The sequence below is a fragment of the Megascapheus bottae genome, chromosome 6 (assembly GCF_031878675.1).
Source record: "Megascapheus bottae isolate mThoBot1 chromosome 6, mThoBot2.hap1, whole genome shotgun sequence".
Classification (NCBI taxonomy): Eukaryota; Metazoa; Chordata; class Mammalia; order Rodentia; family Geomyidae; genus Megascapheus; species Megascapheus bottae.
Genome location: NC_143514.1, coordinates 18031215 through 18047635, shown reverse-complemented (window position 1 = coordinate 18047635; position 16421 = coordinate 18031215). Strand labels below are relative to the sequence as shown.

Below are 16421 nucleotides of genomic sequence, written 5' to 3'. Positions count from 1 at the left end.
TGATTCCTTGTGACTAAATTCTGAAATGCTGAATCTCATGATTTACAAAAGAAAGCATTTTTTTTGTTGTTATTCTTGGTGGTATTAGGGTTTGAACTTAGAGCCTTGTACTTGTTAGAGAGATGCTGTACCACTTGAGCCATGCTCTCAACCCAGTCTGTGTTCTTTTCTAAGTCATTCTTAAAGGGTAGACTCTCAACCTATTTGAGTCGCTAATAAAAGTGGCACATTAACATACATTTTGCAAAACTGTCCCCCTCTATTCTGCAGAGAGAAGACTTCTAAGTTGAAGTTCTTTGTGTGCTATTGCTGTAACCTAGAACTAAGTTTAGAACAAAAGCTCCTTAAAGGCAGGGCCAGGCCTCTTACTGGGTACTGCCACACTGAAGTTAAGTGTAGTACTTGAGGTTAAGTGCTAAGTAAGTGTTTGTTGAATGAATAAATGAGAGTGTTAAGTGAGTGCACTTACCTTGGTCTGAATCAGCTTCTCTGCTTACTTTTCATTGACTTAGACTGTAAAAGGAAATTATATAAGAGTAATAAATATTACAGTCTTGTTATTCCCATGATCCTTAGCAAACTATCTAGTTGAGCATCTACAAGTTCTCTTCAGTTCTTTTTTTCTTTTATTTTTTGGTTGTGATAATGTATAGAGTGGTTACGGTTATATTTATCAGGTAGTAGTTGCAATTACTTCTCACACATTGATACCCCTTCTCACGTTTTGTCCCCATTTTCTTCCCCCCACCCCCCAGTCATCTTGTTTTACCCCCTTCCCTTTCCTATTTCAAATAAACAAATAAACATATATACAATATACCAAGCAACAAAGTCAGATACTGTAACAACAGGAGATTAACCATAAAGGCAAAAAAAAAGAGAAGAGAAATAACATAGTACATTAAGAATAACAATCACACAAGCTAAAGTTCTTGTTTCTATATCCTAGAGATGCTTTCTTTTAGTCTCATCCTATGTGACCTTATATAACTACTTTTTCACATTTTATTTTTTATTATCAAGGTAATATATAGAGGGGTTACAGTTACATTCGCCAGATAGTAGTGTACCTAGATTTTGAGCTATTGTAATCCTTTTCTAGCAGAGTCCTAGAGGTGTACTAATTATTACAAATGAGAGGTGGTGGAGCCTGGGTTCCTTTGGGTCTGGCTTACTTCACTTAATATGAGTTTTCCCAAGACTTTCCATTTCCTTACAAATGGGGCGATATCATTCTTTCTGATGGTAGCATAGAATTCCACTGTGTATAAGTACCTCATTTTCTTGAACCAATCATCTACTTAGGGACTCTCTTTAGTTCTGTATTCCATCATTGTTTATCATGGACTATTAGGGCCTTGAAACTTAAATTCACCCCACAATTTCTGGTTGTGTTTTACATAAATTTAGGTTATTTTGGAAAGTGTCTTGATATGGAACTGCAGAATACACTCAAGTAGATTATAAGGTCTAGTGTTGTCCTTAGCTTAGGAAACTAAGCAACATCAAAGAAGCATTGACAGAATTTCAGTGTGCATAGTTCCATATAGTCTGTGATAAATTTTCAGCTGCATCTTTAACAAAAAACAAACCATGTTCAAAGAAAAGAAACATTGAAGAACATAACTGGAACCCATTGTGGGGAAAGGTATTTTTCATTTTGTGAATGTTTGAGCATTCAGATCATGAGTATTGCATTTTCTAACCACATAATTTGGTTTCATGATAGGAAAGCCACAGCCTAAAAATAAATACGCAAAAAATGCCATTATTTCAGTAGGAGGGAGTTTGGCGTATCTGAAAGCAAACATACACACCACGCTTTTCATCATGCTTCAGTCTTACTTTGGTTACTGCTGGCTGGCGTCTGGCCAGCCAGCCCACTGCTGCCCTGCGCTCTCCCATAGCACTCTGATCTCTGCAGACTGCCTCATCAAGAGAAGCTTCTCTACCCAGTGTGGCCTAGTGCCCTTATGGTCCTCAGGGCCTGTGATGTGGCTTCATTTTCTCTCCTTGTACAGACACTCCACTCGTCCCTTCAGGCTCTTTTCAGGCCATCTTTCTGAGAGAAGCATCTTCTGGGCATTCCATCCCAAACCTGTACCCCCTCTGCCAGCCTCATTACCGTGTTGGCTCATGGACTAACCAGTTCTCCATTGGGTAGTAGAGACCAGATTGCTTTTCTAGTGAGTTCTAAATACCAGTATTTACTGGTTAAATGGTATGTTGTCTATATTCTCATGTCTTCCAGAGTACCCAGAAAGCTCAGTTTTGGATGTGGATACGTTCTACTTATGGAATAACTAGTCATTTAGATAGCTAAGCCGTGTCTTGTCTCTTAGATGCCTCAGCAGTCTTGGGATGAAGTTGTAGTGTTTGGGTGGTCATTACCACAGCTGGCCCCCCATCACTGACAGGTGGCATTGTGCTCAGTGCTCTCCTGCTTCCAGCTGCCTTCTAAGTTCCAACTGCTTTCCACTCCAGTCCTCCTCCCTCCTCTCTCTCTTTCTCTCTTCCTCTCTGTACCCATGGATCTACTCGTATATTGTGAAGCTCTGCATCTCTACTTGCATATTCCACAGCAGTACTTCAGACTCAACAGGTTCACAATAAAAGTCACCCTCCTTTTGACCTTACTCATTTCCCTGTTCACACACACACATACACACACACACACACACACACACACACACAAACACACCATTCCTCTTTCTTTTCTTTCTTTCTTTCTTTTAGAACAGAGAAGGATTTTAATAGCTAACTTCATACCACCTTTTAGCTTCATAATACTTCCAAGTAAAATGATGGGTAACTATTCTGCCTTTATATCATAGTGAACTTTATTATCCTTAAGGTTTTATTCAGGAGTGATTTCTTTCAGGTAATCTTGTGCATGGCTCCCACTGTTTTGTTTACAGTTTTTCCTTAGTGAGTGTTGTTGTTCCAGTGCCTGACACCTGGCTTTGTGAGCTTTCTTAGGTACTAGTTATTTGTTTTCACAGTTTGCATTCCCAGCCCGGTACCAACAAACATTTGTAAAATGAGTGAGAAGACAATGCTGCAGGGACTAGAATTAGAGCCTATAGCTGCTGCAGTCTCCAGCCATTTAGATGAGGGGAAGATGGAGATTATCATGGAGGAGTGGCGCAGCACAGAGGCTGAAGGAGCAGAGCACTACGTGGTTCTGTGTCTCAGGGGGAGTGGAGGGCATTTCTGCTTGGAGGATGATGAAAGCAGGCTCAGGCCAGATATTCTAGGATTCTATTCATCCCGAATACTGTGAGGGCCATTAGGCGTCTTAGGCTGGGAAGTGGAATGACTGGATTTACATCGAAGGAAGATTAGCTTGGAATAGGAGTATTGAAAGTATTGCAGAAAAGTGAGGTTGGACTGCAGGTGGGGACATTATGGAAGTATTTTATGGAAATAATTTAGATGGCACTGTATCCCTTTCCTTTCCACCCCCACCTTTTTTTTTTTTGAGGCAGAGAATTACCCATGTATCCCAGTATGTTTCTGCCTCCCAGGCACTGGGATTATAGGCATATATCACTATACTTGTTTACATTCCAGATATGTTCTTAACAAATTTCATGAAATGATTATGACAGTGTAACAGGAAAAGGAATTGGGTCTATGCTGTAACATCCTGGTCATTCAGAAAACAGAGTCCTTAGACATACTTGATCTCTTTAGTGGAGAGTACTATTGGAAAACTTTATGAAATGGTAATATATCTAATTTTTATCATGAGCAGAGAGACACAGTATTGCTAGGAGAAATGAATCCTGTCTTGTAGCTTTTAGGCCCTTTAGACTTCAAGAAGCAGCAGCTGCCTAGTTTGGGAATGAAGGTCACTGGAGTGGAAGTGGGGGTGAGAATCTCCCTGGCTTTCTCCTTCTCCATATGTGTCTGCTTCTCTCTGATGTAGTCTTACCACCTCTCCCTCTGGAATCAGTGACTGCTTTCCCAGACCTGCTCACTATTTCTGAGAGAAGGAATTTGAGGCTCTTGGCTAATTCCATAGCCTCTGTAAGGGAAGAATCTTTTTTCCATATGTGTCATGACAATCTGCTAGTAGTAATAATAATAATAATACCTACTGAACATTTACCATGTGCTCCACACAGTGCTCACTGGATATCATGTTAGTTAATCCTACCAGCAGCCATGGCTTGGGCTAACATAGATATGGCAATTTGAAGAAGTTCCTGAACTTGTTAGGGCCACTTGGTCAGAGGTTCTGGCATACATCTTCCTGACTCCAGCTCCTCTGACAACAGCATCCAGACTAGTTAATTTTTTGACTTCATTTAGATCATATTTCCAATCAGCTCTGTTGGGTCGCTTTGGTCCTGCTGGGCCAGGAAGTACTGGGGTCAGTGTGCTAGTATAATTAAATGTATGGCTACCAAAAATTATTCTCTAAGTTGTTAATATTTGTTTGTTAAATATTGACAAAGATGGTTTGATCACTGCTTCGTTTTTTAGTTTTATTTGCACTGGTAGAAATCAATTTCTCTTTATAAAGAAATTATAGGTGCAAATATCTAAAACTAATCTCTTCCCCTTCTTTGGGAACTTGGAATGAAAGCTGTTATTGTGTTTTAAGCCAAGGCACAGCTTGTGTTCTTTGAAACTCTAACTGGAAAACCACTCAGTAAATGGAAGATGCTAGCACTTATGCTTTGCTCCTCTGTTAGCTATTGGAAATGTAATGCAGCATTTTGATCCGTGATCGTTACACTATCAGTGAGGTCATTTGTAGCTCGTGATTTGTATTTTGCTAATGTCTTACCTTGGGCTACCCTAATGAAATACCACTGATTATGGTGGCTTTAACAATGGAAATTTATTTCTCATAGTCCTGAAGGATCCAAGGGCCAGACAGCTTGATTTCAAGAGAGGATTAAAAACTCTCCTTCCTTCCTTCCTTCTTTCCTGTGTGTCAGTCTTGAACTCAGGGTCTCAATGTTGTCTTTTAACTGATGTTCTACCATTGAGCTACAGCTCTACTTCTGACTTTTTGGTGTTTTATTGGAGATACCTGTCTCATGGGCTTTCCTGCTAAGCTGGCTCCTCAGATCTCACCCTCCTAAGTAGCTGGGATTACAGGTTTGAGCCAGGCAACGGCTGCCTTCTTGCTGAGGGGTCAAATATCCCTTTCCCTGTGCATACATCAATGAAAGGCCATCTCTTTAGGCTCTCCCCTATAGGAATGCTCATCCATCTCAAGTCCTCTACCATTATGACCTTATCAAATAAACTTGCCTTAAAGACACCATCTCCTAATCCATTGCTTTGGGGGTTAGGACACAGCTGAGGTCATAGCAGTTATTAATGTGCATCTAAAAACTTATCCATGCAGTACAAGAAGTTACTTACTGAAGAAGGACAGCAAATACGAACTTCCGAGAGATTTATTTCTGGTTCTTTGGCTGGCGCTACAGCACAAACATTTATCTATCCCATGGAGGTAAGTATCGCTATGCTGTGTTTGTATGTGTAGCTATTTGCATCAGCTACGCATTGTGTAATAAGTTCTCCTCAATGAACAGCTCAAAGCAGCATGCATCTATTATCTCACTGTTTTCTGTGGATCAAGAAGCTGGGAGGGGAAAAAAAAAGAAACTGGGAGCAACTAAGCTGGGTTCCTCTGGCTCAAGGCTTTTCACAGCCTGCTGTCAGGGTCAGGCTGTGCTGCTGTCAACTTCAGGCTGAATGGCTTGCTCTAGGCTTGATTGGAAGCTTCAGTTTCTTCTCCCTTGGGCCTTTCCCTTGGCTTCCTGAGTGTCTTCACAATTTGATGGTGATTAGAGAGCTTGTGAGAGCAAGCAGGTGCACTCAAGGAGAACACTGCTGTCTTTGGTCCCAGATCAACCCCAGGGGATGGGGGGACCACACCATACTGCTGGAAAAATGAATCACTGGGCTATCTCCCAGGCTGGCTGTCACAGGTTCCTGGGAACTATTATTCCCGTTCCTCTCCAAAGGGTTTCTGAACATTCATTTTAATATAAAACCTCAGGATTTGGTTATATGGTGGCAATTCTCCATCAGAATATGCATTGGCAAACCAGAGACCTATGGACTGTTTTGTGTAGTTTCCAGTTAAGAGTGCACTTTACATTTTTAAAAAATAGAGGCTGGGCTCGGGTGGTTCACTCCTGTAATCCTTGCTGCTCAGGAGGCTGAAGTCTGAGGATCTCTGTTCCAAACCAACCCAGGCAGGAAAGTCTGTAAGATTCTTATCTCCAATAAACCTCTCATAAAAAGCCAGCAGTGGTGCAGTGGCTCAAGTGGCAGAGTGCTAGCTATAAGCAAAAAGAAGCTTGGGGACAGCACCTAGGCCTTGAGTTCAAGTTCCAGGACCAGCAAAATGGTGGGAGGAGAGAAAAAAGGATTTTTAGAGGAAGTGAGCTGCAAAGAATGAAATACTATCTGACCTTTACTGAAAAATGCCAACTGTTGTCCTAGAACAACCATAATCTTGTAGAGGTGAAATGTGTACGGTACTGACACTAGAAAGTTTTTTCTTTTTTTGCCAGTCCTGGGCTTGAGCTCAGGGCCTGAGCACTGTCCTTGGGCTTTCTCAAGGCTAGAGCTCTACCACTTGAGTCACAGCTTTTTCTGTGTATGTGGTAGCGAGGAATTGGACCTGGGTCTTCATGCATGCTAGGCAACCACTCTACCACTAGGCCAAGAAAGGTTTTTAATAACTTGTGGGACCTAAATAAAATACATCCTTAGCTTCTCTCACATTGTGGTATGTATGTAAATAACAATTGCTTCTATCTGTTTATCTACCCCACATATCCCTTTAAGACTTTTTCTAGTGTCTTCCCTCTCAGTTCATAGCATCACCCTCCCATCTTCCCAACAGCTCCCATATTGTGCTCCAAGCTGGAAACTTTGACATTGTCATTTATCTTTTTTTTTCCCAGTCATGGGGCTTGAACTTGGGGCCTGAGCACTATCCTTGGACTTTTTCTCAAGGCTAGAGATCTACCACTTGAACCACAGCACCACTTCCAGCTTTTTTCTGTATATGGTACTGAGGAACGAACCTGGGTCTTAGTTCATACTAGGCAAGCACTCTACCACTAGGCCAAACTCCGGGCCCCATCATTTATATTTTATACTTTCATTCTCCTTGTCTGCCATACCAGCATTCTGTATCTTTCTCTCTTTCTTTTGCTCGCTTTCTTTCTTTCTTTTTCTTTCTTTCTTTTGCTTTTTCTTCCTTTCCTTCTACCTTTTACCCGCCCTTCCTTCCTTCCTTCCTTCCTTTCTTCCTTCCTTCCTTCCTTCCTTCCTTCCTTCCTTCCTTCCTTCTTTCTTTCCTTCTTTCTTTCTTTCTTTCTTTCTTTCTTTCTTTCTTTCTTTCTTTCTTTCTTTCTTCATTTTGCTCTTTCTTACCCCTTCCTTCTTTCCTTCCTTCCTTCCTTCCTTCCTTCCTTCCTTCCTTCCTTCCTTCCTTCCTTCCCCCCCCTCTCTCTCTCTCTCTCTCTCTCTCTTTCTTTCTTTCTTTCTTTCTTTCTTTCTTTCTTTCTTTCTTTCTTTCTTTCTTTCTTTCTTTCTTTCTTTCTTTCTGTCTCTTACCTTTCTGTCTTTCTCTTTCTTCATTTCTTTCTTTGATGTTGGTTCTTAGGCTTGCCCTGAGCGCTATCCTTGAAGTTTTCTAACTAAAGGCAGGCATCATTTGAGCCATATCTCCACTTCTGGTTTTTGGTGGTTAATTGGAGATGAGTCTTTCTGGGACTGGTCTCAAACCACAGTCTCTTCCTGAGTAGCTAGGATTACAGATGTGAGCCACCAGTGCCTGACCACACCAATTCATCTATGATCACACGGGTAGGGTTATGTTATCTTCATTTCCTCATGATTTCCCCCTTCAGATCCTCTGCCCACGAAGTCCATCGACCTGACTCTGGTCTTGGCCTCTCAATGGAGGTGATACATGAGGAAGAGCATGGCCAACAAATAGGGTAGTCATTGAATGACACAATTGGTTAGGTAGTTGTTGCTCCTGTTGCTTTCCATCATAAATGCGTATAACTACCTTATTACCTTCTTTCCTATCTAGGTTTTGAAAACTCGACTAGCAGTTGGCAAAACTGGGCAATATTTTGGAATGTATGATTGTGCCAAGAAGATTTTGAAACATGAAAGCATTGGGGCTTTTTACAAAGGTTATGTTCCCAATCTGCTAGGCATCATACCTTATGCAGGCATCGATCTTGCTGTGTATGAGGTGAGTTGGTAGCAGTGCTTCACCCCGGCTGATGTGGTTCTAAGACATGCATTCTTAGCTCTCTATAAAAGTATGCATACTCTGTTTAAGAGCATGCGTTTTGATATGTCTTTGCAGATACCTTGGGTATGACATCCTGTATGTACAGAGTGACTTTTGTGTTAGCTTGCTTTGTGAATTATTTTTGTACTCAATTTGCTTTGAAGATGGTATAAAGGATTCTCCCCATCCCTCCTCTTCTCCCACTCCCCTACTCCCTCCTCTCCTTGCTTCCCTTTCTATTTCCTCTTTCCTTCCTTCTTTCTGTCCTCTCCTTTTCTCTACTCTGCACTCCCTTTCTATCCTTCTCTTCCCCTTCCCCTTTGCTCTCTTTAATTTGAATTAATATTCATTTTAATTTGAATTGATACACATCAATAGCATTAAAATTTTTATTGTAACAATTTCATACATGAATGCATCTAGTGTGTGTGTGTGTGTGTGTGTGTGTGTGTGTGTGTGTGTGTGTGTGTGTGTGTTAGTCTTGGGGCTTGAACTCAGGTTATGGGCAGTGTCCCTGAGCTGTTTTGATTAAGCTAGAGCTCTACCACTGAGGTAATGCTCTACTTTCAACTTTGTTTTTTCCTTTTTGGAAGTTAATTGGAGATAAGACTTTACTTCCTGGTCAACCTTTAAACTACAATCCTCAGAGCTCACCCTCTTGAGAGGCTAGGATTATAGACTGAGCCACCAGTGCCTGGGTTACATTTTACTTTGAACAAACCCTTTATCCTTTGAGGGATTTTTTTTTATTCTAGAGGAGGCAGCAAAACAGTGTCACATTTTTTTTTGGTTAAAATCCATATAACTACTGAACAGACAAATCAAAATACAAATCTCAGATCAATCCTGTGAAGTCATTTAATATTTTATGAGTCTGATTAGCATTTATGGAGTATACCCTGTTCACAAGCCCCTGGGTAAGATACTAGAGCTAGGAATTAGAAGAAAGACTTAGGCTGGCTTTAACAAACTGAAGGCTTGAGCTGGGCTCATACCTATAATCCAAACATTCAGGAGGCTGAGATGGAGAGATCAAGAGTTTGAGGTCAGTTTTCACCACATAGTGAGCTCCAGAAAAATCCTCATCCACATAATGAGACTGTTTCTCAACAGAGCAAGGGCTGGGTATTTGTCTCACTTGCACAAGGCCCTGGTTTGACTCCTAGTATTTCAAAGGTGGGGGGGAGGAGAGAGAGAGGGAGGGAGGGAGAGAGAGAGACAAGAGAGAGAGAGAGAGAGAGAGAGAGAGAGAGAGAGAGAGAGAGAGAGAGAGAGAGAGAGAGAGAGAGAGGAGAAGAGGGTGGGGGAGGAGAGGAGAGAGGAGGGAAGGTGAAGATTGGAGGTGGACAAGATAAAAACCAAAGCAGTGTGATCAGATGTGTATAATAAACCTAAGCCAGGACATGTTGAGGAATATAAATAATAATTCAGGGGAGGAAGGAACATATAATGAAGACTTTCTTAGAGGATATTATTTCTTAAAAGTAGAGCTTGATTGACATATATGTACATATGCATATATGTATATTTAATCAGTTCACGTGAAGCAGACAATTTAATGACCTTTTGGCATATCACATAGTTAATTTTAAAAATTATAGTAAAATAGAATATAAAATTTACCATTTAAACCATTTAAATATATCATTAAACAGTGTTCTATTCATAATTTGTGCAGTTATCACCAAAATAGAATTGTAAAATGTTTTGTCAGCTCAAAGATCTCAGACACTTTAAAATCAGTGGGCAGTCCTTTTCTATTTCCCCACATCCTTTTATAATCTCCAATTTACATCCTGTTTCTATGAATTTAGATGAATTTGATGTTTCATAAGTGGAATATCTCATGATATTGTTATTTTGTGTCTGACTCCCTTCCCGTAATAATACCTTCAAGGTTTATTCATGTCCTAGCAGGTGTAAGATCTGCATTCTGTCTGCTGGCAGAGTACTTTTGTATGGTGTGTCTATGTAGTCATGTGACGCATAATGATATTTAGGCCAGGGAGGGACTACATAGATGAGAGTGATTACAATAGAACTAAAATTTTCCCATCATCTTAGTGATATCATAGATACCTTTGAATCACCATTGCAACGTGCTACTCAGATGCTGTGATGCTTGCTTGTACTGTAAATGAACTGACTGCACTACCAGGTATGTGAAAGTTTAATGGCTGTGCATAGGACTTGATAACACTGACAGAAAACTAGGTTGCTGGTTTACACTGAGTGACTATACTATGCTACTTATGGTTAGAGCGCTGAGTCTCCTGATTGCAATGTCTCTTCTTGAGTTGTGTTATGATACAATAGAGTATAAAAATTACCATTAAAACTACTGAAGTGTATCATTGAGACCTGGAGGGTGATATTTTGAGACCAGCCCAGGAAAGAGTCTGACAATCTTCATCTCCAAGAATAACCATCAGAGAATAACCATCAATTGTTAGGGCTCCCGGCCTCCCTGCTTTTGTTCCCCTTCTGTAACTAGGATTACAGCAGTGCACCACCATGCTTATTTGTTGAAAAAAGGAGCTTGCTACTTTTTTGGGTGAGGGTGGGGCTGGGCTGGTCTCAAACTACAGTCGTCACAATTTCTTTCTGCCAAGTAGAGAAGAAATGTTCTTTATAACTTAGGACATCTTCTGTGTTGTTGATCTCCATGTCTGGAAGAAAATGAGCAGCCAGTGCAGATCTTCTGAATTGCTACTTTTCTCCCCAGAGCTGTTGCTGACAACCTGATGCTCCAATACACAAAGAAGTGATTCATCTTTGTTGAGGACAAGACTCCCTGTGAGTGTTAGTATGAGTGAAAGCAGCTAGTTGTTGATTATTTTTCTCCTTGTTTCTTTTTGGGGCAGCTCTTGAAGACCTACTGGCTGGAAAATTTTGCAGAAGACTCTGTCAACCCAGGTGTCATGGTGTTGTTGAGCTGTGGGGCCTTGTCCAGCACCTGTGGGCAGCTGGCCAGCTATCCCTTGTCTTTGGTGAGGACAAGAATGCAAGCTCAAGGTGAGGTTTCGGTTAAAGGATAGCACTGGTAACAGGGCTGGGTCAATGGAGTGCTTTTGGTTTTGGTTTGTTTTTGTTTTTGCTGGTCCTGGAGCTTGAACTCAGGGTTTGGCCCGAGCTTCTTCTGCTTAAGGCTAGAGCTCTTATCACTTGAGCCACAGCACCACTCTGGCCTTTGCTTACTGATTTATTGGAGATGACAGTCTCATAGACTCAGCCTCCTGAGTAGCTAGGAGTATAGGTGTGAGCCACTGGCATAAGGCTGGATTTTGTTTTTGTTTTTATTTTGCCAGTCTTGGGGCTTGAACTCCAGGCCTGGGCACTGTCCTTGGACCTTCTCAAGGCCAGTGCTCTACCACTTGAGCTACAGCACCATTTCTGGCCTTTTCTTTCTGTGTATGTGATACAAGGAATTGAACCCAGGGCTTCGTTCATGCTAGGCATGCACTCTACCAGTAGGCCACATTCCCGGGCCTTTTTTGTTGTTGTTTTCAAAGGGCAGAATTTTTAAGCTTTCCCAAGATTGCCAGTCTTCAGAAATTCATTTTTTTAAATCTTCCTTTTCCAATGCCATGGACATGGTGCATGTTTGTGCATGATTTATGTAGCAGAATGAGTTTTTGTGTGTGTGATAAAAGTGTAAGGTTTGGTGTCTTTTTTGCTTTTTTCTTTCCTTGCTGGTATTAAATTGAGCTCTCACTCTCATTTTGTTTTTTGCTTAAGGCTGGTGTTCTACTTAAGTTCCATTTTCCATTTTTACCTTTTCTGCTGATTAATTAGAACCACACAGACTTTTTTTCCCCGAGCTGGTTTTGAAACTTATTCCTAAGTTCTCATTCCCCTGAGTATCTAGAGTTACAGCTGGAAGCCACTGCTTTATGGCAGGGTGTTTTTTTTTGTGAATGAGAGTGAAAAGACCTATTAGCAATATAAGTAATGCTCTGGTACTTGATAAATTCTTGAGAAGTCATGGCTGGAGTTGCTATTTGTGTGCTCGATCTGGAACTCTTCACTGGGACAGTTTCTTTACTACTTAAATGACACTATGCTGCTATCTGGATTCTTTTGCCAGTTATTCTCTTGTTACCACTGCCGGGTTTTAATGCTGTTCCACTCATGCCTTTCTTTTCCTGTTATTTAGCTTTTCCTTGGTCAGTTTCACTCACTGTTGTTCATTCCTTTTATTTTTACTTTTCACATATGATTTTTAAATTCTCTTTAAGTAGTATACAAAGGGGTTTCAATTCAACATGTCAGTTTGTGAGCAAAATGTGTCTTGATCAATGGTATCTCTTTCATCATTCTCCTTCATCTTTCCCTCATTCCAGTTATGTTTGTCTGTCTGTCTGTAGGTATGTATTACTGGTCTAGGGCTTGAACTCAAGGCCTTGGTACTGTCTCCGAACTTTTTCTTTTTTTCATATATTTTTAATTGTAATTAGTAGAAGGGTTTCATTGATCCCCTTTCTCATGTCTTGCTCCCCATTTCCCCCGCACTGTGAACTTTTTCTTTTGCTCAAGGCTAGTGCTGTACTGCTAGAGCTACAGCTCCATTTCTGGCTTTTTTGGATTGCAGGTAGGGGTCTCATGGACTTTCCTGCCCTGGCTGGCTTTGAACAACTCAGCTTCCAGAATAGCTAGGATTACAGGTGTGAGCCACTGGTGCCTAGCTTGTTCCTTTTAATAGTAAATGCTGTGCATCTATGGCTCCATCTCCAACCTGTCTCCAAGTGTACCTATCCCTCCTTTGACCATAGGCTACTCTACTAATTACTAATAAGTTTTGAGCCTGGCTGGGCGCTGGGCACTCTCGCGCGTGCTGTCAGACCACTCAACAGGGTTGCAGAGTAGAGAAGGCATAAGGAGTAAACACACAAGCTAGGAATACAGGTCGGAGCCAGATGATCACCTGGAAATTAAGACAAGTGAGGGAAGTGGGGGGGAGGGGTGAAAAGGGTGACATGGATCAAGATGCACTGCTCACCAACTGCTTTGCCGAGTGGCAGTTCCTTTGTACAACTACTCAAAAATAATAAAAATAATAAAAGTAATAATAAAAAATAAAAAATAAAAAAATAGTGGTAGAGTGCTTGCCTAGCATGCACGAAGACCCTGGTTCGATTCCTTGGTACCACATACATAGAAAAAAGCCGGAAGTGGTGCTGAGGCTCAAGTGGTAGAGCTCTAGCCTTGAGAAAGCCCAAGGACAGTGCTCAGGCCCTGAGTTCAAGCCCCAGGACTGGCAAAAAAATAATAATCATAATTTAAAATGATAAAAAATCAGCTAATAAAACAAAAGCATGTCATGACGAGAACCGTTATTTATAGGAAGAGAGCACACTGTGAGGTGCTCTATGAAAGGTATTTTCTTGGCTCTCCTGGGTTGTATTTTATCCTTGTGTTGCATTTTGGATATGCTTTTGGAATTTTTGGAATATGAATTGTTTATTGTAACACTCATGAATTATGCTTGAGTATTAAATTAGCATATCTATATTTTTTTTCTTCCCTCTAGCTATGGTGGAAGGATCTGAGCAGTTGAACATGGTGGGCCTCTTTCAACGAATCATTGCCAAAGAAGGAGTACCAGGGCTCTACAGAGGCATCACCCCAAACTTTATGAAGGTGCTCCCTGCTGTGGGCATCAGTTACGTGGTGTATGAAAATATGAAGCAAACGTTGGGTGTCACCCAGAAATGAGAAGCTGAAATGTCTGCCTTGGCATGATGAGTGGGAATTTCCACATTCTCTGCAATGACTTCTAGAATTGCAACATGACCACAATCAAAGCAACTATATGTATCATTTTCTTTTATACAAAAGGGAAGTGTCTTATCAGTGATCATTTCAAACATTTGGGCTCAATTTTATGTATTCAACGAGGTTTCTTTTTTAAATCATAGTTTTATATGTAAGTTTTGGAAAAACCACAAACTACACTTTATCTATTAATCTTTTTATAGATCAGTGCCCTGCATTATAAATCTGAAAATGTGCTTGCTTAAACTGTGTTTGTTTTGTGTGGTAGAATTGTCATTCATTGATCTGTGTATTCTGGTTGGTTTATGCCAGTTCCTTGATATCTAAATGTCTCTTTTTTAAAAGATCAACACAATGATGAGAAAACCTTGGGACAGACTTATTTTATATACTTCAAATGTCTTAATAAATTTCTTAAAATTTCTTCATGGAATCATTAATTGAAAATCAGTGTACTTAGGAACGGTGAGATAATATTTATTTCAGTGTAGTCATTTTTCCATTTTATTTCCATTATTATTTGGTTCCTGGAGCTGTACTCTGATGGTCTTACGTTACTGTTAAATTATCACCACGAGAAAACTTAATTGCGATATTCTGTTTATTCTGCCATTGCTTGGAAAAGTTTTGCTGGAAGCAAACCTTTCTTAGTTGCATCTATGTCAGAATCACACCCTTCTTCTGTTAGTCCTTCATTTCCTCCTTTGGGAATCAGGTTCTGCTTCTTGGGACCATTTGTTGTAATCTGAATTTCATCTCCTAGTGATGTGAAGTGTTGAACATGAGCAAGTGGTATGCTGATCATTTTTTCTTTGCTGAATTGTTTTGAACCTGCTGTTCTCGATTTCAGCAGCAGAAAGCTGAAAAGAGTACATATTAATAGTAATACATATTAGTCACATACATTAAATACTTGTATTTAAAAGGCCAAATATGTAAAACATCTGTTATTATCCACATTTTCACGCATCTCAAGTTTTAGAAACACAATAGACTCCTCAGTTTATAATAGTGGTAACATTCGGAAATTCAGAAGTTACTTTTTTTTTCTTCGCCAGTACCGGGACTTGAACTCAGGGCTTGAGCACTGTCCTTGGGCTTTCAGAAGCTATTTTTATGGTCAATTCTTTTTCTTTTCTAATTTGAGTGCTTAGAACTTAGAAAGATATTTATCAATTGAAGTTCTTTAACTTTAAAAAAATTGGTTCAAAAACGAATTTTATTTTTCTTATAGATAGCCAACATAGATTTTTCACAAAAATCTAGTCATATAACAGGCACTTGCTTCTTTTGAACCTACCTCTTTTCATTTTTGAATCAAACAAAAAATAAATGTGTGAAACGTATTCTCTTATACAGTTTTATCTAAGTAATAATACATTACTTATGCTTGATACATATCTTAATATTTTTATACAAGATATGATGAACCTGAGACTTCTTTATCTTCAGGGTTATTTGTACTTTTGGAATAAAACACATAAAATGACAATATTAAAGTACATGATTAGTGCTTTCCTTTGTGTAACTCATAAAATTATGGAAATGAAAAGCTGTGCCAACATGTTTTTAAAATTTCAAGCTGGTGAGAACTATTGAAAATATTGGCACTTCATTATGAGTTGAAATTGTTCCTCATAGGTATGAATGTTATTTCATGTGCCTCTTGCTATCTTTTGAAAAAAAGTGATCTTGTATTTTTTGGGAAAAGAAAAGTTTCAGGTTGAAGATAACTTATTTCTGGCATGATTGCCTCTTCCCATTTATATTAAATATATTTGTTTATAAAATGACTTGTTTCTTCTTTGTGAGAGAAACTGATCAATAATGCACACACTGGGCCTTGCTTTACCAACTAGGTTTGCAGCCATAAGTGCTAAGAAAAATCCAACCAGGAGATTTTTCACCACATCTTGGTGTGAAGTATATTTGTACTGAAACTATGGGAGTTTACTGGCAAGTCAAACTGGTGAAAAAAATTACAATGCAGATGACAAGAAAGTACAAAATTCGATTTAGATAAATCGAACAAAAGACCAGAAAGAAAGTCTTGCACCATAGCTTAAGGACTTTCCACACTCTGGAAAGAATGTTTTTCAGCCCCTGTAATACTTGGAAATACTGCCAGATTTGTTTCTTGACTTGAAATCCCGTCTCCCTGCCAAGAAGATGGAGCTTCATGCCAACAGGGGTTGTTCTGATGTCACTTGCTCTTTGAGCATCCCTCAGAGTTGCATGTGTAAGCATGCAGCATGCTTTTCTTCCCCAAACACAAATGTCAGCAAGTTTTTGGAGAAAAACATCCCAGAAGAACAGTGACATTGGTGGTGAAGAGTGGCTCACCGGTGCT

General features: G+C 40.0%; 1 protein-coding gene across 5 annotated transcripts in view; it reads left to right on the top strand.

The window, feature by feature from the left end:
* Positions 1–15839, top strand: part of Slc25a24 (solute carrier family 25 member 24) — a 45614-nt gene extending 29775 nt beyond the window's left edge. For 3 of the 5 annotated variants that reach the window (XM_090334301.1, XM_090334302.1, XM_090334303.1), the window contains exons 7-10: positions 5369–5476; positions 8087–8254; positions 11161–11311; positions 13827–15837. In XM_090334301.1, the coding sequence (XP_090190427.1) occupies positions 5369–5476; positions 8087–8254; positions 11161–11311; positions 13827–14011 (612 nt within the window). In that variant the 3' untranslated portion in view covers positions 14012–15837. Of the gene's footprint in view, positions 1–5368; positions 5477–8086; positions 8255–11160; positions 11312–13826 lie in introns of all 5 variants that reach the window. The other 2 variants (XM_090334299.1, XM_090334300.1) reach the window with 2 other exon arrangements.
* Positions 15840–16421: the final 582 nt, after the last annotated feature.